The sequence below is a fragment of the Chinchilla lanigera genome, unplaced genomic scaffold, assembly GCF_000276665.1.
Source record: "Chinchilla lanigera isolate Chin_1 unplaced genomic scaffold, ChiLan1.0 scaffold00028, whole genome shotgun sequence".
NCBI classification, from domain to species: Eukaryota; Metazoa; Chordata; class Mammalia; order Rodentia; family Chinchillidae; genus Chinchilla; species Chinchilla lanigera.
Window position 1 is genome coordinate 4,179,212 of NW_004955429.1, and position 24,910 is coordinate 4,204,121.

General features: G+C 36.9%; 2 protein-coding genes across 8 annotated transcripts in view; one reads left to right on the top strand and one right to left on the bottom strand.

Annotated features, from left to right (window-relative positions):
• Positions 1-24,910, bottom strand: part of Thnsl1 (threonine synthase-like 1 (S. cerevisiae)) — a 38,928-nt gene that overhangs the window by 10,042 nt on the left and 3,976 nt on the right. The window contains exons 2-4 of one of the 6 annotated variants that reach the window (XM_013515491.1): positions 15,306-15,441; positions 13,771-13,916; positions 4,254-4,330 (exon numbers count right to left, since the gene is read on the bottom strand). The gene's annotated coding sequence lies outside the window, so the exon portion shown is untranslated. Of the gene's footprint in view, positions 1-454; positions 490-855; positions 2,071-2,730; positions 2,878-3,133; positions 3,242-4,253; positions 4,331-13,770; positions 13,917-15,305; positions 15,442-24,910 lie in introns of those variants that run through there. The other 5 variants (XM_005386904.2, XM_013515493.1, XM_013515492.1 and 2 more) reach the window with 5 other exon arrangements.
• Enkur (enkurin, TRPC channel interacting protein) lies at positions 3,296-24,064 on the top strand. Of its 2 annotated transcripts, XM_005386899.2 has the most exons (5): positions 3,297-3,580; positions 12,510-12,655; positions 14,251-14,474; positions 16,408-16,554; positions 21,190-24,064. In XM_005386899.2, the coding sequence occupies exons 1-5, from the start codon at positions 3,504-3,506 to the stop codon at positions 21,364-21,366; spliced, it is 771 nt and encodes a 256-aa protein (XP_005386956.1). In that variant the 5' UTR covers positions 3,297-3,503; the 3' UTR covers positions 21,367-24,064. The 2 variants fall into 2 exon arrangements, with proteins under 2 accessions (XP_005386957.1, XP_005386956.1); XM_005386900.2 differs by lacking the exon at positions 12,510-12,655 and having other exon boundaries at positions 3,296-3,580.

The following is a 24,910-nucleotide window of genomic DNA, read 5'->3' on the forward strand; positions in this document are numbered from 1 at the left end:
ATATTTTTTTTTTGGCTTTTCCCTTCCTTCTTGTCCCCTTTCCCCCATCCCAGTTTCTCTTTCCTTCTCAACAGTTTCTTCCCATTTTACAACATCTATTATATATTTTGGGTCTTATTTACTCTTTCAGTTTCTCACACTATGGAGATAATACGATGTTTGCACGTGTCCATCTGGTTTATTTCTATTTTAACGACTTAACTGTATGTTCAATGATCAGAGAGAAAAAGCAAAATAAGGCTACAAAATGAGTAAACTCTTCCTTCAGGCATCTTTTCCGCCTGAACCAATAAATGGTATATATATAAAATACCTGCTGTAAAGAGTACAAATAAAGCATCTTTCACACACAGCTACCTCTTAGCTAATGAATAAATTCAAAACACATATCATAGTGGCTAGCACTAAGATATTATATGCTATTCCAAAGTAAAATACAAGACACTACACTTACACTGTTTTATGAGAACTGAGTATAGTTAAATGAACCTGTAAAAAAAAAAAAAAAAAAACCTATGCCATAATTATGCTTATCATCCTATATTAATTTCATTTTAAATTTCTAAGAAAGTAACTCTCTAGATCTAACTTATTATCTTATTAAATTATTCTGAGGCTTAAAAAATTTTTAATCATTGCACTCTCATGACAGTAAGTAACCAAAATAAAACGCAATCAGACAAGGACATAAACTAGGAAGCAGAGGGAAGGCTCTGCTGTTACTACTAACCTCCAATACATTCTATAAGCCTCACCCACTTCCCAGCAAACTGACAAGTAGAATGCAGAAAAGATCATGTGATAATCACAAGGAGCTTGCAACCAAAATCACCATTTTTCATAGTCAACACTTACCTTTGTCTTTCTATTACTTTCAGAAACAACCAAGCTTTTGTAGTTGTCCACCTTTGATATCCTAATGGTCTAAGTACTTAACTGAAAAACTTTTAAAGTACTCATCTCAATTCTGCAACATTAAAAAATATTTCAAAGCACCTATCTTTACAAGTGGTTTACTTTCCTTCTACTTGTCTTATTTATTTCCCAGTCTACACTTGTTTAAATAGATTAAAATAATCCTTAGCAAAATAAAATGTTAATTTGCTCAGGTGCAACAGTGTATACCATTTACACTGAAGGTCTGTGCAAACTACATTTCACAGGCCAAATTCTGGCAATCATGTTCTTATAAATTAAATTTCACAGAAACAAAATTTGGTCATTTGTGGATTCATATGTTCATTTGTCCACTGTCTGTGGCCCCTTTTGGGAGAGAACAGGAGAGCTGAGTAGCTGTGACGTGAAATCACCTAGTCTGCGAGGTCCTAAAATACTTACTGAGCCATTTATGCAAAGCATAAAAGCCATTCATGCTGATCTCCAAAGAGATATATTATTACTAATTCCCTGCGGTCATAAGGTTAGTCATTCGCATTTTCTGGAGTAATACTGTCATTTTGAGGAAATTATTAAAAAATTAGGAATGTATTTGATCCAAACATAGTTTCAAAGGGCAAGCAGAATTACAGACCAAACATTTAAACCAAGAAAGTTCCTTTTCCAAACGATGTAACAGCTCCACTGTGACATAAACTCAATATACAATAAGAAAGTATTAAGCATGGCTCTAGTAGACACTAGATTGACATAAATAGTTCACAAGAGTTCCTTTAAATTAGGACACTTGCTGCTGGGTAGAGCGCTAGGCTACCAGCCTGAGGCCCTACATCCAAAATTCAGCAAGAACAAAATGAAAAATTTTTTTGAAACCTTGGCCAGTAACCATCCACTTGGATAGCGGCATTATTCCACAATCCCTCAGTTAAAATTTTAGCAGGTATATTCACAGTGACCCCCAAATGTTTTCTCTACATATGCTAACCAAGGGGGTAGAAAAGCAACATACTGAAAGGAGAAACAAAGGGCCACAGTGGTATAAACAGATCTAGACGGAAACCCACATCTAAATCTATGGGTTTAAAACGTTTTGGAAAACAGAAACCCAATCTGATGTGAAGAAATCAGGAGAATCCTTCCAAGGTCATTTTTGAGAAGTATCTGTTCAATGGCCTAGAATAAAAATTAAAACCTGTTCAAAATGGTTAGGAAAAAACATTTATCCTCATCTAATGAAATTCTGAGAGCTCAGAGTCAAGATCTGCACATTCAACAGAGCCTTCCAGCTAGGAGCTCAGGTATTCCTGCTGAACTGCTCGCCCAGCGCTCCTCTAGGCCCCAGGGAGCGGGCGGCCAATTCCTCATCTGCGGGCAGCTCTATTTCCCTGGGCAGCGCGGCTTCCCTGAGGCTGACCCGAGACCATCTACGTCTTCCTTCCTATAACCAAAATACATTTCCGGCCTCTAAATGAGTTTCAACAGTCACATCTGCACCCACAGATGAACGGAAAAATCAAATGGCTGAAAAACGTTAGAAAACCGCTTCTCGGAAAGAAGTGTTAAAAAAAAAATCAAAACATGGACAAAAATCCCAGGGCCCACTGCACAGCCCCTTCTCCTGGTCCAGGCTCCGGCGCGGGGAGGAGGACCAGGCGCCGCGGGGAGCGGGACGGTGCGGACCCGACGGGACGGGACCGAGCGGTCACTCGCACAGGTGGCGGCGGCCGCGCGGGGAGGGGCGCGGCGCACCAGCCAGGATACCAAGCGGGGAAAGCATGCGACAGGAACGGGACTGCATTCTCGTTTCCCTTTCTTTCTCCTCTACAAACTCACCAAGAAAATCACACTGAGAAGCCGGGGGAAAGGAAGGGAAATGAAAAGAAGCCTCCGCAACCCATCAGGGCCGCCGCGGCACCCAGCGACCTCAGCTCACAGCCATGCCACCCCCGCGCGACCATCTGCGCCTGCGCAGACCTGCGCGCCAGGCACGTGACTACACCCGCTCTCCGCCACGCCCCCCCTCCCCCAGCCCCTCGGGCACCGCCCCTTCTGCGTAGCGCTCTGGACGCAGACCAGGCGTCAGCGTGCTCTCCTCCCCACGGGTAGGGACTGAGTCCGCGCGCTAGCAGCCATTGTTTGGCGCCTGCGCACTAGCCTCGCTTTGGACCGGAGACCTTTTTTCTCTTTAAAATACAAAGCGATAAAAGCAAAATGTTTTAGAAAACCCAGCTTTCACCTCTTTATTTCCAAACGTACAGATGTTTCCGCGTGAATTTCTCAGGCAGGAGAAACCGTTACAGAAAGGATGAGATGAAGCCTGGTTGACAAGGCTGCCTTCCATTTCCCCGTCGCCTAGTAACTGTTTCCTTAGCAACTGCCGGGTCAACAACACTAAGGAATCCCAGGAGAAATAGAAAGCTTATTTCTTTTTCTTCCCAGGAGAGGACTGCTAAGAAGGGGTCAAAGGGGGATTACTTGAAAGAAACCTGAGGTCCTTGACAAGGCAAGGGCACAGAAAAGAAAGGGGAAGCAGCGGAGAAGGGGACGGAGATACTAGTACTGTACAGTGAGGAAACTACAGTTTTTTAGGAGTCCTTTGCTTGGCCATGGATCCAGCGTGCTTTTCTGAGAGTATTTATAACCTCATACCCAATGACTTCAAGGAACCTCCCCAGCCTCCTAGGTAGGTGGGTAAGCAAAGACTATCGCTTGAAACAGAATAGGGGTTAACTAAGCACACATATCGCAGGATTTTTGAAAATAAACAAAATGTGTCTTGCCTCAGTGAAATATAGCCTTACTGATAACTTAGCGAACTTATCGGAAAAAATCCAGGTAATAGTAGTTCATAAAAAAGCATCCCAGTGCTGTCATTAGATTACACTGAGCCTCCTATTAATACGTTATGTAATTATTTTGTACTTTATCTAATAGTTTGTACGTGATGTGGTTTACAACCTAGAGTGAAATATGTTGTTAAAAAGAGACAATCACAATTCCGTTTTCTTGTGTGAGAAGACTTAAGGTTTGGTTTCAGGAGCTCAGTATTGTATTTCTAACTGCTCCCTCGCTAAAGGTACAGTACTTATTTTTTTACCCAAAATTATTGTCAAATATAAATTCATATTTGTTTCTGAGTTTCCGTTTTTTGATTTGTCAAAAGGAACAAGGATGTGCTCATTTCGGCAGCACATGTACTAAAATAGGGAGCAGAGCACAAGATACAGTAGTTTTTAGAACTTTTTCAGGTCTAGTGGCTGAATGGGAGAGAGAATGGTGGAATATTTAGATAGAGATCCAAAAATATACAACTGAGTTAAAATTTTTGCATAGTTATTAGGACTCCTAATACTTACCAAATCTCAAAAAGATAACCAGAAAGTAAGCATTCCAGTTACACTCCTGGTATATACTTCTTAGAACTTGGTTAAATCTGTGGGGAGAAAAGAAGGTAATTAGTGGAGAAAGTCTCTTTCCTTCTAGGACTTAGAAGTGTTTCTTGCTACTTACCTTTATCTTTTTCCTTATGCTAGTCAAAAGTCACTTTAAAGATTACTGGGCTGAAACTCAGGCTCTACAGACAATTGTTTTGGAGGTCTTAAATGCATTTTCATTTGTTTTCTGATCTGTAATACTAAGTGAATTAAGTAATCTCTAAGGTCCCTTTCAAATAAAATAGTTATTTTTACTAATAATTACTTTAGGATGCATAACGACAACTTCCATTTTCAGCCTAAGGGAACAAGCTGGTTTTAACCAAAGCAATAATTATACTGTATTTACATTATTTTCTCAAAGTCTAGTCCAGATTAGAAAAAGGAATGCAAAAGAAACTATGATACAGTGTAAATTATTTATTACTGAACCAGTTTTTACTGTAAACTATAGTACAGTTCAAATTATTCATTGCTGAATCAACTTCTGGTCACAGTTCTTGATAAATACAAGTTCCTCCTGCTTGTAACACCCTGATGGAGTGGTGGTGAACCTATGGTAGATGTGTTATGTGTTTTTCTTTTAAGACAAAAGGTGTATGCATTGTTTTGCTAAACTAAAACCTCAGTATTCAGGTTTAATCAGTGTCAGCACTTTGCAATAAATAAATGGGTTTTGGGTTGCAGTTTGGGCACTCGTCTCTAAAATGTTCACCATCACTACATTGATTGTACATTCCGTACAATACTGAATTTGAATGTTAAGACGTGTTATTAGATAGGTGTACTGTTCGTTGGTAAATTAAAAAGCTTTACTATATCTAGGCAATTTTTAAAAAAAATTACAGCAATCAATATTTATTTGGTAGACATTAACCATTCCTAGTCAGAGAACACTGAGTAATTTAAATCCTTTAAAAATTGCTGAGAGTTGCTTTACATTTAATGTATGGTCTACTTTTTTATCTGTTTATATTATTATTTATTTATTGATTTTTTTTTTTTGAGACAGGGTCTCTTTATGTAGTTCAGGCTGGCCTTGAACTCACAATGTAGACCAGGCTAGCCTCAAACTCACAGTGATCCTCCTGCCTCAGCCTCCTGAGTTGGAATTATGGGTGTGCACCACTATGCTTGGCTAATTTTCAGGATTTTCGCCAAATCCATCACCCTTCTATTGATGGTGGTAGTTATTTACTATTTCCAATCATTCCTTCCCCACTTCTGTTTAAGGCACTATTCCAGATATGGTTTAAACAGTCCATGAACTTAATAATGTCTTTCCTTAATACTTGGCATGATACCTTTACCTAAGCAGCCTAAGTTTCTCTATTATTTTAACAGTCATGTCCCACTGTAATCCCACATTGAAATCCCTGCCTGTGTTACGTCTACGATTAGTCTCTCCCATCTTTAGTTATGTAGCTGATTCTTTTTTTTCTCATCCCATTGTTAATTTATGGAGATAGTTTTCAATAGTGAATTGTTTATATTCTCACACCCTCTCTTCCCAGCTATGTGTCACTTGCAAATCTAATGAGTATGTGCTTTATATCTGCGTCTATCATTGAAGGGCACGTACTTTACACTGCCACGTGGCTACTAGATACCTCTCTAAAGGCTGACGATACCTTTTTGAGTCTTGTTACCCAAAATAGACCCATTAATCCATTTATATTTCTCTAACTTATCAGCAAGGATTTAATGAGAGGCTTTGCTGGTATCAAGATGAAAATTGTTATGCCTAAAATATCTCCAAATGAATTTTAACAAACTTCTTTTTTAATTGATGTTCATTTGTGGTGACTGAAACCACAAGTAGACTTATGCAATCACTGCCTTTCTGCAAACATAACTCACTCTCTCTACAACTCTGGAAATTGTCATCAGGCTTACCAGTGTAGAGTGGCCAAATGTCTACATTTTGAAAACAGGAATATTTAATATCGTAAGTACCACTAGTTCACTGTAAATGCCTGTCTGGCTTTCATTGTGATTAATTGTAACATGTAATCACATTTAATTTTTGGAGGTTCCTATTCTTCTTGGACTACTTTCCATTTTATTCAGTGTTCATAATATTATACCTATATGCCTTGAAGTCTTTATACCATTTTCATGTAAAGTCTGGTTATGTTTCTGACTTCCTAAGCATTCTATTCTTGACAAATATGAAGTCTAAAATGACATAATCATTTTTATCCTGAGATTCTTGTCTTATCTACTTTGCTGACTAATTATAGGCAAGGATTCAATTGAAAAGAGCAATATCCCTTTCAGTGAATTTAAATGTAAAGAAAGTCAAGAATATTCCAAAATCTCTTTTTGGTTTAATAATATTTTATGCTGAAATTCTCATTGCTGCAATTCATGGTTTCAGGCATAGTTTTATGATTAGTGTTAGAAGCTTTTATTCATATTTTTTCATCTGACTGAGCAATTCCTACATATTCTCAGAATGCTAACACTTCCCTTCATCTATTCCATTACTTTTATCCAAGTGGCCTTCTGCTCTTCATATGCATATACAGTACATCACACATACACACACACACACACACACACACACACACACACACACACTTTACCTAAAGAAGATTCAAAATCACGAGGAAACAGTTACCCAACAGAAGAACTGCTATCTATACTAGAGACACCTGAAGAATGTAGAAGAATCAGAGATTTGGGAAATTATGAATGGAACTGATAATTCAAAATGGCAATTTTCCCCTTCAGATACATGGATAAGTAGAAGGACATTCACAAATAGGATTTTTATAGCAAGGAAAGTTGCAGCCACCATGTGCATTTACTGGCTGAATATTTCTTCATTTTGAGTTATTGCTTCTCATTTGTATTGCTATAGCTGACTTAACACACAGTAAGAGATATTAGGACACATCTCCGGCATTTAATATATACCTAAAAATATCGAAAGGGGAAAATATGCCAACAATACTCCTTAGAGTTAGTTGTCAGAGAATTTGTAGGTAAGTGAATTTTTGTGAATTTTAGTCTTAGTTTTTTAGATGGTTATTCCAGTGCAGAATAAGGTTTTGTATCTTAAGCCATGCCATACAATATATTGTAATCTAAGGAGAGTAATTTTAGAAGTTGGAAAAGTGTGTCAGTCTTTCTTTTTGTTGTATTAACAATTGAGACATCATAACATTTTAGAGAACAAAACTATATCTTCTAGGATACAGGTAAAAAAAGGATTGAATAGTCTTAGTTTTAAAAAATTTAATCGACATATCTAATACAGTATAAAAACAAAGATAATATAATAACATATATAATATAATATATATAATATAATATTATTATATATAATAATATAATATGATATATAATGCAGTGTAATAATAAATCAAAAATATTATTAACAGTAATAATATGCTCAATGTATTTACAGTGTGCCAGGTACTGTTCTACATTTTCCACAATCACCATTTAACTGCCCCAAGGGCCCTCTGAGATAAATACTACCATCCTAGTTTTATGGAAGAGACAATTCAGGCCCAGAAAATTGAGGCAGGCAGAAACAAGACCTGAAACCAAGACACACTCTGTACCAAAAGGCCCACCACACCTTTCATCAGTTTTCACACTGCCTGAGCAACACAGGCCTAATGGGCACTTTTTGCTTCGCAGCATGTTTTTGATCTTCTAATTTATCTTATATCATATTGTTCAGCATTTATGCACTATCTTGTTCTAATGTAATAAGATATTTTGTGATGAAGATATTAAAGAAAATGGGAAACGATCACAGAAAAATCAGGTAATGCTATAGATGAGGTTGCATATGAAAATATGCTTTGAAGCCCTATGTAAGTTTGACTCAGAGCTACTAGAAAGCAGTTAGCTGACAAAGGAATGATTCTTCTAGTGATTCTTTAAAACTCACTTATCCTCCAAGTCCTATTGTCCATAGGCAAAAGCAAATTAGTAGTTAAGGAGACTTGCAAGTATTCTTGGTGTAGAGCCATAAATACAATCCCTCCAAGGTTCATGGTAGAGGAGACACTGTATACAATGTTACAAATAAATATTTCAGTGACCTTCTTACACTGACTATACTGAATTTCATAGGTCTAATATTGCTGTCATCATAAACCCATGATCAAATGCTGTAACATAATAAAAGCAGTTTTGGCATAGTTGTGGTTCATTTATTGAAGATGACAATTTTAGTTTAAAAATAAGTTATCTCTAGCCCATATCTGATAATAAATAGGAAATGCAACCAGTTTTCTAAAAAAAAATCACCTCCTAGATATTTATAATAAGACCATACTATTCAGAAAATAGAATGAAATGTGGCTATTTAAAACAGTAAGCTTTACATACTGACATTAAAAGTTATACTCTATTAAGTGTCTAAAATGAATTTTCAATCCTATAGAAACAGAAAACTAAATTTATTCTGAAATATTTGGGGGATAGAACTTAGATTTTTATTCCCTTATAAATTTTATTTTATTATTAGTTCAGATAAATAAAATTTATTTATATAGTAAAATTTCTTATTTTTATGATAGATGAATGGGCTTTCATATACACAGAAAAGTATTGTATCACAAAATTGCAAATTACAAAGCAGTGAGAACAAGCCAGGCGTGGTGGTGCAAGCCTGTAATGTCAGCATTCAGGAGGCCTAGGCGGGTGAGAGGATCGCTGTGAGCTTGAGGCCCGCCTAGGCTATATAGTGCTTTCAAGGCCAGCCTGGACTACATAGTAAGACCCTGTCTCAAAAAAAAAAAAAAAAAAACAACCAAAACAAAACATAACAAAAAAGAACAGCGAGAATATATGTACCCTATTCCACCTCAGAGGAAATCATATTATTGATTATGAAAACATCTGCCAACCCAATTTCCATGGGAATTTTATGACACATATTTAGTTTAAATATTATTTCCTGAAGGTGTCTGATGAGCTCCTTGAACTCAACGATGCCCAGCCATTGAGTTCAAGACTGAGAAATACCCCTAAAAGCAAAGAAAAAATGTTTAATATTTTTTCCCAAGAAATTTATCCACATAATGAAAAAGACGATGCAAAGTATTAAAAGTAACACAGCTGAACTCCTGCTTCCAACCACGCATTTTCCACCTAAAACATCTGAAAAAAAATATATGAAACAGTGGTTTTCAGACAATAGGCAGCACAGAGCACACATCCGAAAAGAGAAAAGGATGACACAAGTCCTACAATTGCCCTAACATAATTACTGGGAAGAATTTCCAGGCCAAAGTCCAAAAGAAAGAGTGTAAATCAAGCTGAGGAATGTTCCTGAGTTCAAAGTTTGGGAAGGCCAAAGAAAGGAGAATTTATAGTACAGTGTACCAGAGAGGAGAGAATTGCACAGAGCATTGGAAATCTGCACGGAGACTTCCCAAAACCCTTTGGTACATAGCACATGTGGCTAATGAAGCTGCCAAGGCCAAGGACATAACCAGCAAGGCCAGGTAAAAGCTATGTTCTCACCAGCCAGAATGGAGACACCTCCTTCTATACAAAATGAGTAGAGGTCCCAGAAGTGGGGCTAAATCAGAAATAAGCTAAGGGCTCTTCTGGACCTGTCCTAAAACTCAAAACCAAGCCGTAGAATAATCACACTGTTTCCTGCTATCACAACTGCACTTCAGAATAAAGCAAAAGAGAAATTTAAAAGAAAAGAGAAGAAAAAGAAAAGTGAAAAATACAGCAATCAACAATGTAAAATTTAGTATTCTATGTTCATTCTAAAATTACTTACAAGGGACAATCAAGAAGAAAATCAGTCAATATAAACAGATGTAGAAATGACATACATAATAAAATTAGTAGACAAAGGCATGTTAAATGGCTATTTTAATATCTTATGTTCAGAAAGGCAGAGGGAAGCATGACTGAGATAGGGAAAGAACTGGAAGGAAGGGTCTGAATCTAACCTGTAGATCAAATGAAGATAGTGTACTAGATGGGATTAACAACAGCTAAGGTACTAAAGAAGAAACTATAATTGAAATGAAGACACAAAAATAGGAAAATGCAAAATGAAAGTCACAGAAAAAATACCAGAAATGGAACTGGAATATTGGCAAGCTATGGTCAAGCTCAAGCAGCCTGACATAATTATAGTTGGAACCACAGAAAAAGAGGAAAGAGATGGAAGAACAGGAGAAATGCTTGAATAAAAGTTTTTTTTAAAGTATGTCAAGTTTGATAAAATCTCCATGCCCACAGATCCAAGAATCACATGAACACCAAGCAGAGAAAAAAAATAAAGACAACTATGCCAGGAGGCATTATAATTTATTAAAACTCTTAATAAAAAATTTAAAACAGCAAGAAAGAAAAAAGAAAACTTACACACACCAGAGGAAAAAAGGAACAGTAAACACATTACTGAGAGACAGTGGAAGCCAGAGATTTTTAAAATCTCTTTACGCAGAAGGAATGGTACCTCTTGGAAATTTGGATTTACAAAACTGAGTGAAGGCTGGGGATATAGCTCAGTGGCATAATCACTTGCCTGGCAAGCCTGAGGTCATGAGTTCGATTCCTGACACCAAAAATAAATAAATAGATATAAAATAAAATAAAATTTAAAAATCAGGCAGAATAAAAGGAGAAACATTAAGCAATGGGATATATAGAAAACAGCAATATGGGGGCTGAGGATTTAGCTCAGCGGCACAGCGCCTGCCTGGCAAGCACGAGGTCATGAGTTCGATTCCTGGTACCAGGAAAAAAAAAAAAGAAAACAGCAATATGAAAAATTCACATTACATATGAATGGTCTGGCATGCCAAATAAAAGTGATTATTCACTTGATACAATTTCTATTTCTATATGTCTATGAGGAAACTTCTTTAAGAATAAAGACACAGACAAGAAAAAAGTCTGAAAATGGCAAAAGGTATACTATCCTAAATCAAAAGATGTTAGAGTAACTATATTAATATCAGACAGAATAGGTTTTAGAGTACAAAATTTTGAAAAGAAGCAAAATGTGTTTTTTTAATGATATTGCCAGTTGTCAAAGCTAAAACCACTATAACATTGGTTCACAATATATGAAATAAAAACTGATTGAATTAAAAGAAGTAGCTAAATCCATGATTATAGTCAGAGATGCCAACATCTCTTTCAAAACTGAACAGAAAAGATAAAAATAATTAGGATATAGAACACTTGGAAATACTTTCAACCAGTTTGATCTAGTACTCATTCATAAAACTGCATCAAAAAGCAGCAAAATACACTTTGTTTTGAGTATATACAGAACATTGACCACACTAGACCAGACTGTGTCATAAGATAAATGCCAGGAAATTTAAAAGGTTTGAAATCACACAAAATATATTCTTTTACTACAATGGAAATAAATTAGAAGTCAATTATATATATGCAAACTCCAAATATATGAAAATAAACAACTAAATAAGTTTCTAAATCAGATATAGGAATGTAGTTTAAGAGGTATTTTGGGGTGAAGATAAAACTGCGTATCAAAATTTATGAAATATAGCTAATCTGAGGCTTATAATGCTATAGCTTTAAACATATATTAGAAAAACATAAAGGTTTTAAATCAAATACTACACCTAAACTTGTACCTTAAGAAACTTTTTTAAAAAGGAAAGCCAATTAAACTGAAAGTAAGGAGAAGAAATAACAAAGATCCATGCAGAAATCATTGGAATGGGTTTCGTGTGACCATTAGACAAAAAAATAAAAATGAAAAATGAAACTCTGGTTCTTTGAGATCAATAGGGGCCGGGGATATAGCTCAGTGGTACAAGCACCTGCCTGGCAAAGCGCAAGGTCCTGAGTTCAATTCCCCATACCAAAAAAAAAAAAGAGATCAACAACATTAAATACTGTCTAGCAAGTCTAGTTAGGAGAGAAGGTGGTGTGGAGAGGACACACAAATCACTGACCTCAGAAAGGGATATGACAGCTAGTGCTGCTTCTTAGGAAATGCTATGAACACCTTTACCATGGTGCATTTTTTTTAGTCCAGAGCTTCCATTTAGATTCTATAAGCCTGATAGACACGGCTTATATCATAATTTTCCATATGATAAATTAAAATATATATATAAACTAAAATATATGCTTGCTTTTAAACTTTTTTTTTTTACTATAAATATAAGTACTACAACTTTTCAAATTTAATTTCAGGTATGCATCAATTTTTAAAGCAACTATAAAAAATGACATGAAAAAATGTAAAACTTCAATGAAAACCATGGGACCAGCAAAAGTTGAAGTTCCTTCTCCAAAAGATTTCCTAAGGAAACGTTCAAAGGAAAAAGTCCTACCACCCAGTAGGTCTTATCACATTTCCTTTTTAATATTAATGATATTAGCAAATTTAACTAAAATTATTGATTGTTAATGAATGTTGAATATGCAAGGTTGAAGGTAATTAAGTTAAAATTAGGTCATTAGACCAGCCCATAATCTGATTGGTGTCCTTATAAAACAAAGTTTACAAAGATATACATGGAGGGAAGGCTATGTGAAGACACCGGGAAAAGACAAACAAGTATCTACAGGAAAGTAGAGACACCTTAGAAGAAACTGCTCTTGTCTTAATGTTGGACTCTGGAAATACTGTGTCTCATTGGACTGGGCTAGAAAGCCTTTCAATCTTTTTTTTCTTTTGCTTTTCCTTCACTTTTTCTTGCCTCTTGTGATGCTGGGGATTGAACTCAGAGCCTCACATATGTGCTCTACCACTGATTACTCCCTGAGTCCCAACCTTGAATTTCTTAATTTTAATTAGGCTAATGAAATTTTGAATTTGCTTTTGCTTTACAGTGTTTACAAGAGGAGAGGCAGGCTTCAGAAAGAAGACTGATGATTATCAATAAGAAGCTTTAGCTTTAGTTTTTGATGCACAGGTTTATGTAGTTTAGCAGTTGCGTTGTGTAATTTGCTTAGCCCTAGAGAAGATATGTGAAGACCCAAGAAGTATCATTTGTCTTAATGAATTGAAAATGCTGAATTCTATTTTAAGGTTTTCCAGTGTTATCAAACGGTGGGGTTGGGTACAAAATGTCAAGATACCACTAGAAGAAAATATAAAGCAGACTTCTGAAGTCATGAATTAAGCATGGATGTTGTATTTTCAGACTTGCTTCTCCCATCTATCCTGATGATGCTTTACCTTTTGTTGTTGCATGTGGGTTATAAGAAAATTGTGGGAAACAAGGTATCTGTCATGGGGAGATGCTGTCTCACTTATGTAAAAGTATAAACTCCTAGCTGGGCTTGAGATGTTGCATTATTTCCTTGATGCTAGCAGTCATAAAAGGCCAACATTTAAAGAGACAAACTGTTTTCTTTATTTCCCCAATACATCACAGAAGATCTACTTAGGATGGGAAGAAGTTGCTTCCATGCAGACTTCTTCTCAGATCCATTTCTATGTACTCACCACGTTCCTGAGAGCTTTCTTTCCGGATATCAATATACTCTATGACTGGAATTCGTTATGTAATTCTTGAGACCCACTACAAAATGAAAGCGTAGTTCTCCTTCATCAAAAGCTGTAGCACAGTGCTCAGTCAGGGTTCAGGACATCTGGGAGTAAGAGGGGAAGAACGAGTGATGTGGAGAGGATTGCTAGGAAGCAGAAAGCAATGTACACTATATATTGGTGTGTAAGACTCACTTTGTTGCACTTATGAACGAATCGGACTTAGGAACATTCCCCTGGAACAAAACTCTTTCCTAAGCCAGGGCCTTACTGTATACAGCTTAACAGTTTGGCAATAAGTATAAACTTTTTGCCTTAAGTATATGAATATATTATTTATGGAGCCCCAGTACTCATAGTAAAATGCCTGAATGTTATAAACCATACTAAGCAATGTTTATAGTTTTAATATTAACAAGGAAATGTTATACTTAACAGAAAAAAAATTTGACTGGCATGAACCCAGAAAGCCTCCTGTGCCATTGAGAACTGATCATCCAGTCATGGGAATACAGAGTGGAAAAAATTTTATAAATACAAATGCAGCCGATGTCATCATGGGAGTGGCCAAAAAGCCTAAGCCAGTTTATGTTGACAAAAGAACCGGAGACAAGCATGATCTTGAGACATCAGGACTACTTCCAAAGTACATCCATAAAAAGGTAGCCTTGTGATGTATTAATGAGAGACCTCAAGTTCAAATAATTTAAATGTAGCATTCATAATGATTGCCTTTGTTACCATGAATAGCGATCTCACTGGACAAATTATCTGGATTGCCAACTCCCATTCCTCTGCAGTCCTCATTGGGACCAACTCTAATGTGATCAATGTACCGAGAACTAATAATGAAAATACCATATAGATCAGTAGATGATTGTGACCATTGTTTTAGTCAGTGTCAATTATCGATGTGTTTAATAATTATAACAGACATTGTCTGAAAGAAGTTAATTTTTGGTGAGGTGGAACTGTCACTAAAACACAGTCACTATTCTCAATCTAGAAAAACTATAGTTCTCTTGGGTTCTTTATTCCTATCTGAAAAGATGTTTATCAAATACTCAAATGATTTCATTGGTGAACATTACCGAAGATTGAGTTTAATGGTGTCGATATAGAATACCTTTGAAAATAAAGCTTACAAAGAAAAGGTAAATTCTATTCTGTACATTTATGGAGCATACAAATGCTTGAAATGCATAGTAGAGCATAAGTGAAAATCCTAAAGAATAATAAATAATAAGTTGTGGCCAAAAAAGGATGAAAAGAAGGAACAAAGGAAGGAGGAAAAGGAGAAAAGAAAGGAAGGAAGAGAAGGAAGGAAGTTGAGGGGGAGGCAAGGAGGGAGGAGAGATGGGAAAGGGAGGGAGTTGCAGTAGTGATGTGTGAGGCCTTGCATTGAGGTACTGCAGTGATCTCCCACAGCAATCCAGTGTCTACTGAAACTCAATACAGAAACTTCAAGGCAGTTTACAGAGAGCACGACTTACCCTCTGGGCAACTCTTCTCTGAGATCACCCCTGGGAGAACTTTAGTGGGCATCTAGGAGTTGACAGCTCAGGCTGATAACATTAAAGCTTCTCAGAACACTTCCTCCTCTGTGGCCTTTGGAAGATGCTCATAGTCCTGGTCTCATAGAGGGAAAAGTGGAATTTAATAGTGAGCAGGAAAGGCACCTAGTAATATTGCATCACTGAAGGTTGTGTCCATCTGTGAGATCTTGTCAATGTTCCACATCATTCTTAAACAGAACATGCAAAATCTAATTTAATCTCCTAGTGAAGCTGCAGAGTCATCCCTATGAACACGAGTTGTCTTGGGTTGCCTTGAAATGTTGCCCTTAGTGTTTGCTGACAGACAGACCTGTTTATCACTGCGTTAACCCACCAGAATACTGTGCTCTCAAGAGTTTATTTGTGTAATGCTGAGCAACAGAACTTTGCCTTTCATGGTCCTTATCATACCTTGCACTGAGTACATACATTCCCAAATACTGTTTGGAAGCATGACCATGGAGTAGTCCTGTTTCTCTACACAGTGACATCAGTGTATTCACTAATCTGAAAGAATTTCACTGTTTGTCCTTATAAGCAGCCCGGGCGCCTAAAAATGTATCTTGCACTTCCAAAAACAACCTTCATGTCCCAAGGCAGTTTTCTCTTAAAGTTGAAATGCTTGGTATCATTTAAAGGTTTATTTTTCTAATGCCTCTGGAGCATTTGTCTTCTGTTATTTAACAAAAAACCATGAGAAGGAGACTTCAAAGATAGTGAAGAGATTTCAGGCAATAGCTGAAACACACAAAAGATAGAAAAAAAAGCCGACTCTTAGGGGTAAAATAAGGGTCGAGTCACCACAAAAACAGGCACTGGAAACATTTAGAAGAGAGACAGATTTAAAAACTGACCACAGTAACAACTCAGGCAGTTTTAAAGGGTAGAGTTCATAACTTCTCAAAGGGGAGAGACATCACTCAGTTTTATCAGTTTGTAGTGTTTTAAGCACAGTTTAAAGTAAAACATTATTTTTCCATCATTGGCTGCTGAAAACATATAATATTCAGGACACTTTTTCCCTGAAAAATCCTTACAGGATTACGGTGTCACCCCTGAATACATATGTAAGCGGAATGAGGAAGTGAAGAAAGCCCAAGAAGAGTATGATCACTTTATCCAGGAAAACCTTAAGAAAGCAGCTATGAAAATGTTATCGGATGAAGAACGAGACGCAGTTCTACAGGTAAGTGTGCTGTGTTCTTTACTCCTGTGAAACTCTTTGGAACATCTCCAAGAGAACGGCCTTTCTAATCCACCAGCAACCTGATGACTACGGCTAGCATTTTGTTTTGGAAATCACAAACATCTCTTTGGTTATAGCAACAAACCTCGTGCAGCAGTGCTGACTCTGGGAGCAGTGGAAAGTTGTAGCATAAAGATACCTTGCCTAACACTTTGCTTCCAACTTGGTGAGTTTGTGCGGTAAGGAAGCCCACCTTCTTCCGCAACAAATATGTATCAGTGAGTCTAGAAAAATATTTTTATTTTCATTCTCAACCCCTGAATTTATGAAAAATAATATCCATAAATTAGATCTTTTTCACTAGATGGAGCTCTAGAATAATTGAAACTGTCCCTACACTGGCTGTTTTCTTCTCTCCTATAAAGAATTATCCAAATTTCTAAATAAAAAGGTATTAGGTTTTACATATGCTGTATCTTCTTTATTTTGAGTAAAAGAGACTCAAGACATTTATACTGGATTTTTAATTTAAAGCTTTAGTTTGAAACATTTAAAATATTGGGAGATGTGAGCAGGGCTGTTGCTTTATCATCGAGTGTTTATTAAATGCCTGCTTTTAGTCTTCCAGAGGCATGCAATTTCTTATAGAGGGAAAAATAGCTCTTTATTTCTTACTATGAAAGCTTTCTGCAAAACTATTTGTAGTGACTTAGAAAAAAAGGAGAAAGCTTTACCTTAATTTCTGTCAAAAATTTGATTCAGATACTGTTAAAATTTTTAACATATTATTGATGTTATCATAATCACCAGCAAAGATTTATTAAATGCCTGCTTTGTATACAGTTTTGTGCTAATCCCAGACAGTTCTTAAGGCATAAAATAAAAATTCTGCTATAAAGAATGTTGTAAACTAATTGATGAGACGTACCATACCTACAAATGTGTGTGTATGCAGATCTCAAGCTTTTTTAAGTTTCCAAGGCACTAGTTACCATTAAAGGATACAGGCCTTTAGCTGAGCCTGAAAGTACCAAGTGACAGGGTATCTCAGACAAGTAGGAATGGCTTAAAAGCAGAGGTGGACTCTTCATTGACAGCAGTATCCCCAGAGCCCAGCATACACATGGAGGTTTGGTAATGGAGTATTGGAACAAAGAAAGGAAGATAGGCAAACAGGAAGACACAGAGACGTGGAAGAGGCCATTTGCATGTCACTTTTGGGGACAGTGCAGGTTCACAATCTCACTCTAGTTTGGATTCTTCCATTTTCAGAAAGTACTGTGTTTTTTGAAAGCTGGACTTTTGACCAAAATGATGCTGAAAAACATGGGAAAATAAGAACTTCCCTTGGAAGCCTCTTCCCTCCTTGTGCCTTTTTGGCTGTGAAGGATAAACCATCCTCAGCTTCCTCTTCTGGTCTTGGGTACAGTAATAGTAATCCTCCATCTTGGAGTATAGCTGCCATAGTAACAACAACAACAACAAAGCCATCAGCTATCCTACTGCCAGCCCCCGAGCCATGCTTCTGTTTCTGGTTGACAGTTGCAAGCAGTTCTATGGTAAATTGGTTGTGTGTCCCCACGTAAGCCACACTCTGCTCATTCTTCACAAAAATAAGTTTCATTGTACCTGGAAGGGTCATCTGATCTAATGATTCCTAACTTCTCATTTTACACGTGAGGAAGTAAAAGGCAAGTATGTTAATGGACACATCTGCTCATTCATCCATTCATTTACTTGTTGAAAACATACTATGTTCCAAGCTCTGTAACCAGCTGAGGATACTGTAATGTCCAAAACAAATGCAGTCCTTACATCAGTAAACTACAAGTTTGTTTTACGTTTATCATTGATCACAAAATTATCAAGTCACTGAATAGGGACTAAAATTCACACTTACCAATTCCCAGGCTGGTGTTCTCCCTACCACATCATAGATGCATGCATGCATAGGAAGTAAGGAAGTAAATGTTGGTGAATTGGGGCTCCAGTGGGAGAGAAAAGGCACAGTCAGCCAGGGGTCTAGGAATTATGTACTGAAAGGAAGCAGAGCAAGGGAACCAACAAGGAACGCAGAGGCACCTCCAGAACTAAGGACAAGAGAAATCCACCACCACTTAGGCTTAAAGGGCAGGGACAAAAAAAATGTCCTCAGAGCCTAGTGAGAGATGGAACCTGGGAGAGAGGCCACAGGTGTCACAGTCACACAAGAGTGCAGCTAGAGCCTGCTCCAGGCAGTGTAGAGGGAAAAAAGGAAGAAACATGCCAGCCTCTATCCCCTCCCACCACTTCCACTTTGGTGACCTCAGGCAGACGCTAGTGGGCACAAGAACCAGGGGAACAGCACCCACAGGATTCAATGCCTGGCCTCTGCCTCTAGTCGTTGGGCAGGGCAAGAAGGCAGAGCATGTTTGGGAGGAGGCAGTGTGTACAGAAGGGGTGTGAAACTGAGATGTCTCTCATGAGATGACCACTTTCCCTCTTTGAATTTCCCCAAAATTAGCCTTAAGATTTCAGGATTAAGATAGAAGAGAGAAAAATTAAATAACAAAATAAGAGAAAGGGCTAGGGGAGTAGCTTAGTGGTAGAGTACTTGTCTACCATACGTTTGACCCTAGGCTCAATCCCCAGCATTGCAAAAAGAAAAAAAGAAAAGGAAGAAAAGACAGGAAGCAGGCAAAGGGGTAAGAAGGAAAGAAGGAAGGAAGGAGGGAGGGGGGAAGGAAGGTAGGGAAGAAGGAAAGAAAAAAAGAAAGAAGGAAGAAAGGAGGGAAGGAGGAAAAAAGAAAGTATAGTAGGAAGGAAAAGAAAAAAAATTGCTGTAACTGCCATAGATAAAAGACTTTTCTTAAATAAAAAGTTTAAAAACAGCAAGGAGGCTACTTCCACATAATATGAGATATTAGTTATATTGAGTTTCTGTCCCTAGCTGTTGACTTTACTCAAACATTATTGTACACGTTAGAAGATAAAAAGCAAGCTCTCCTTTGAAAGGAAATTCAACGAAGAGGCATAGCTGCTGTGACTGCAAGTAATATGGAAATATACCCAACTAGCTATGAAAAACCTTTGATATTTGAAAGTGTATAAAAATATAGATTTCCGCTTTGCAATAGGCACTCCTGTGAAGCACTGTGGAAACATATCTTATGTTTCATAATGAAAGATCATGGAGACTAGAGGCATGTTTTTGAGAAATTATTTTTGGACTATATCTCATGGGATATTAAAACCTGTATCGACTCATCTCCCTCTTTTTAAAACTGAACCTGAGTGCTTTTCCTTCTATCTTTTCCATTTCCCAGGTCTATGCTATAAAATCACTCACCAAAGGGTCAAAATCTGTTGCCCTTTTCCCCAACCAGCTCCTTCGATTCAGTGTGCCCTATCCTATCATTGCTTTTATGTAAGCAAGAAATTAAATCATTAAAACATTATTATCCCCAAAGAGTTTCCACAAGATTGAATTTGTATGATGCGGCTTATTATGCAAGCATTGTTACCCAAGACACTTCTAATCTGCTTTTAAACCTAATGATATAACGAGGGTTTTCAATGACCAAGTTTTCCAGATACTATTTTAAACTATATTGTCTATTTTTATTTCTTGCTTTTGTGTAAATAAAATGGCTTGCAAGGGGGCTGGGGATTTAGCTCAGCGGCAAAAGCGCCTGCCTGGCAAGCGCAAGGTCGTGAGTTCGGTTCCCGGTACCAGAGAAAAACCAAAAAAAAAAAAAAAAAAAAAAAAATGGCTTGCAAATTCATAATGAATAATAAAAGGTATTAATCTTTACAATTTCGCTGAATGAACTCAGTTGTAATTTAAAATCATTTTGTCAATAGAGCCCCCTAGTGTACTGTGATAAGGAATGGCTAACCAGGCAGCGATGGAAATAACCTTTATTGCTCCTAAGAGATCCCTACTTTTGAATTTGTTGATTTCTGAGACTATAAAACATTAACTACATTATTGAATTAGCATGTGTGCTACATTTAATGACATTCCAATTTCCAAAATACATTCAGGGAAATATAAATCCCTGGACTATATGGCAGATGATTTGTACTTTCTAATATACTGAAAAGATATATAAAAGATCAACTTTTATAAAATTGCATTCTGGCATTTTTTACAATCCCATTTTGTCAAGTATAAGAAAATATAGCTATGTAAGTCCTTGATGTGATTTCTCTATTAAGGGTGAGGATAAAAAGGAAAATTATTTTTTAAATTTTTTGTTAGAAACAATTTCCTGTCCAAAAATATTTTTTACCTGGAGCTCTCAATTCTCAGTTGTTGGTTTTTACCAAAGTATTTGCTATGAACTTAGCTCTATAGTACTCAGAACTCTGCACATATGTATTTGATGATTAAAAACAAGTACAGTGACATTATGACAGCAAATAAATACTCTCAGTGAGGAGAGAGAGCGGACAATCAAGGACCAGATTTGGCCTCTGTACAATGTTATTGTTACTGTAGGCAAGTGCTTGATAAACACCTATCATTTTTAACGTGATCTTTTATCAATGTTCTCTTTCTAGTTACATTTTTTATTATCAGTACAGCTTCTTTATGGTTTGCTTTGTTTTTTCAATTGGCTTTAGCATTTCCAGTTTCTCTGTCCTTTGCAGGGGCTGAAAAAGAATTGGGAAGAAGTACACAAAGAGTTCCAGTCCCTCTCCGTCTTCATAGACTCTCTGCCTAAGGAGATTCGTAAGCAAAAGCTGGAAGAAGCAATGAAACAGCTGGAACATGACATTGGGATCATCGAAAAGCACAAAATTATTTATATTGCCAATAAGAAATAGTGGGTTTTTAAAGGGTAGTAATTTAATGTAGGAAAACATGGAAAAATATATTAAAATTAAAAATTTCAAAGCTGACAATTCTATGAAAAGAATAAAAATAATCCTCACAAAAAGCTTGGGCAATATTTAAAGGATAAGTGAATTATTTACTTATATAAGAGAATATTTTGTTTTTATTAGTATTATGCTTTCCACATATAAAACCATTAAAGTTTGAGACTTTGTGTTTCAGCCTTATAATGTAATTCATTCTTACTATGTACTTGTTTCACATAAACATTAATATCTGGACCCTGAAAAATAGTCATCACTCAGAACTTCAATTTTTTTCTTCACTGCATGGTACAAAGAACACAGCTTCAAAAAATGCAAGGCATTTTGAGTTGGAAATGAGAGCATATGCTCTGTTGCTACTCTGAAGTGTTTCCTAATTATTTTTTTCCAGCTGCACAAATTTTAAAAGATATATAATCTCTGGTAGCCTTATGTTACTTGAAGTTATTCCCAATTATAAATATTTTCAGTATCCATAACCTTCTGTATGATGGAGAGCTTATGTTTGAAGGAAGGAAAATTAAGACAATTTACAAAATCAAGGAGGTACCTACCTTATAAATGGCAGCATTTAGGATAATTAAATACAGTGACTTTTAAGACTTTGATATTCTGCTTTATTTCATAATTTACTATCCATTTTTCACCAAAATGGGTTCTTTCCCTTTTGGTCCTTTCCATTTATCTATTTGGTGAACCCTAAAGTTTATTTTTGAAAGATTACATAATTTGTTAAGCAGTGTTTATGGGTACAGAGCTGTCACTAACTCAAAATAAAAAACAAACTATACATACCTAAAAAAAGATTCTTTGATGAAATTTTAATTAGAAGAATTCAGTGAAATATATGAAATTATAAAATATCAGAGAAATATAACAATTTCTATTCCATAAACCAATTTTTATCCTCTAGATAACACAGAAGAAAACGACAATCTTTTTCAAACTTTTTTGCAAATACAAAATTTGAGAACATCATTGAAAAGCTTAGGTGAATTAAAAAAAACTGTTTATATAGTTATTTTTGAAAATTCATCTCCTTTACATCTGCTCATGAGATGTAAAATGCATCTTTTTTATTGCTGTTAACCTAGCAAAGATATAAAATAAAGAATAGTATTGATAAATATGAAGGATGGTATATGATAAATTCTCAATTATGCAGAAGGAAATTTAGGGTAGGCTAACAGCTGCAGCAATAAACCATTATATAACCAAACGAAAACTCATTCTTATTCACACAGCATGTATGGTAGTATGCTGTAAACAAGTCAGCAGAACCATTTTCCTCACAGTTTCTCAGAAATCAGACTTGTGCAGTGAGTAGGTCCCATCCTATTTGGAGCTGGGTAGTACCATGTACTGGCCAGAAATACTGCCTGTCATTCTCACTTGCATTCTCTTGGTAAGTAGTTGTAGCTGCTTTAACAGACTCACTTCAAATCCTAACTGCATGACAAAATAAAGGAAAATTTCTCATTTACATCACTGTCTGCTGTGAATGTGGGCAGGGTGCATTCTGTTTCATACAGTCACTGAAGGGCCCATTCCCTTTCTGGCTAGTGGCTGTCCTAGTAGAGCTGGCCTCCACTGGCAGAGTTAAGGATAAGGTGTGTAGGTTAGTATTTCATTTGTGAAATGATTACAATAAATACTCTTTTTGAACATTTTGGAATGAAGATCATTGTGAAATATTCTAATTCTAATATCTTATGGATATTATGCTTTGGAGTCATGAGTAGGAATTGCCTTAAGTGTCGAAATGACAACCTTGGGGGTCTTAAAAAATGATTTTTCTCTTGCTTTGTGTAAATGTTCACTAAGTGTTATGGCTCATGTCTAGATAGCCCTCCAAAGCCTCATGCAGTCATAGGTGGGACTTTTTCAGAGGTGGCTGGATCCAGAGTGTGTGATGCTGGGATCAAGGGTGTGTGACCACTAAATTAGTCCACTGATTGGTTTGACATAGTTCTGGGTGTGAGTACTACCCACCCAGAAGGCAGGTAGCCTAGACAGAATATAAAAGGTACAGGAAGAAGCTGCTGGTCACTTGCTTGCGTTGCTACCTTCTGCCCACCATGAACTGTTTCTCCTCTACGATGCCTGCCTTCCATGCCACCTTGCCTTGGAGCCATCCAACTAGGAACTGAAACCTCTACAAACTGTGAGCTAAATAAACCTTCCCTCCTTTCACTGTGGATGCCAGGTATTTTAGTTCAGCAATGAGAAATGTACCTAAGATACCAGGAAACCCAGACCTTCCTCCATGACCCACAGTATTGTACTTAAGATGGACTTAAGCCTTTTCTCCAAAATCCTTCCTTCTTCCCAGTAGGGCCTCCCCTACCATGGGACCCTAGCTTGGTATAACTTTAGTTCAATCTCCCTCCATTCTCTAACACACATTTCTGGGTCATCAGATGAGTCAGGGGAGGGATAGACACCTCTCTCAGGAGGTTGGCCAATGATTGATCAGATTCCCTGTTGAGATCCTTAATTAAGAGACACAGAGAATGCAGTCTTTTGGGGGTTCAGATACCTGAATCTAAAGAGCCATATCTTATTACTGGAACTAGTGTGGCTTGGTTTCTGTTCTTGTTCCAGAGAGCTCTGAGTATAAGAATAAAGATTTGATGTCACCTGGCCCTTTGCTGTGATCTCTTCAGCTTGAGTTCTTAAAACCCTTCCCTTTCCCTACCCTCTATAACAGAGATGGGCATAACACTGAGGTTCTAGGAACCACCTAGATCTGCACACATCGTTCCTTCTGCCCGGAAAACTATCACATGTTTTACCGTCTCCTGAAAATCTCTTGGGTAAATTCCTGGTATTAAAGAGTCAGCTCACATCTCACTTTGTGAAAGCCCTCTTTGATTCCTCAGAATCCAGCTTCATGCTGTAACATTGATCATGCTGTATTGTACCTTTCTGGATATTTTGCCATTTCCTGTAACATCACAAGCTTCCGGGGGGGAAAGGGACTGTGCATCCTTCCATTCGCATTCCTTAGAATCTGCCAAATAGCTGGTCTGTACAAGATACTCAAAAAATTTTTATTGAATAAATTCATAAATTATATCCAAACATATTTTAATGACCCACTGACGTGAGTCACATGAAATAAACCAGACTCCAAGGAGAGATTTATGTGTTATTAAACAGTCCACACCAAACAGCTGGCACATGCTCAAGTCTGGAGAAAACAACTTCATGCAGTGCTGAGGAGTTCAGGTGCTGAAATGAGCAGACTCAGGTTCACATCCAAGCCTGGCCATTGCAGATGAATTTTTCTAAGCTATGTTTTCCTTATCTGGAAGATGTGGTTGATAACCCATGCATATGCTTTGTAGAATTAAGATGAGAATGAATGAAACAATATATATTTAGCAGTTAGCATAGTTCCCAGCATGTGGAAAGATGCTTATAATAAGTTGTTTATAATAAACCTTCTTGGATGATATTTATTCATAATTTAATACAGCTTAGGACC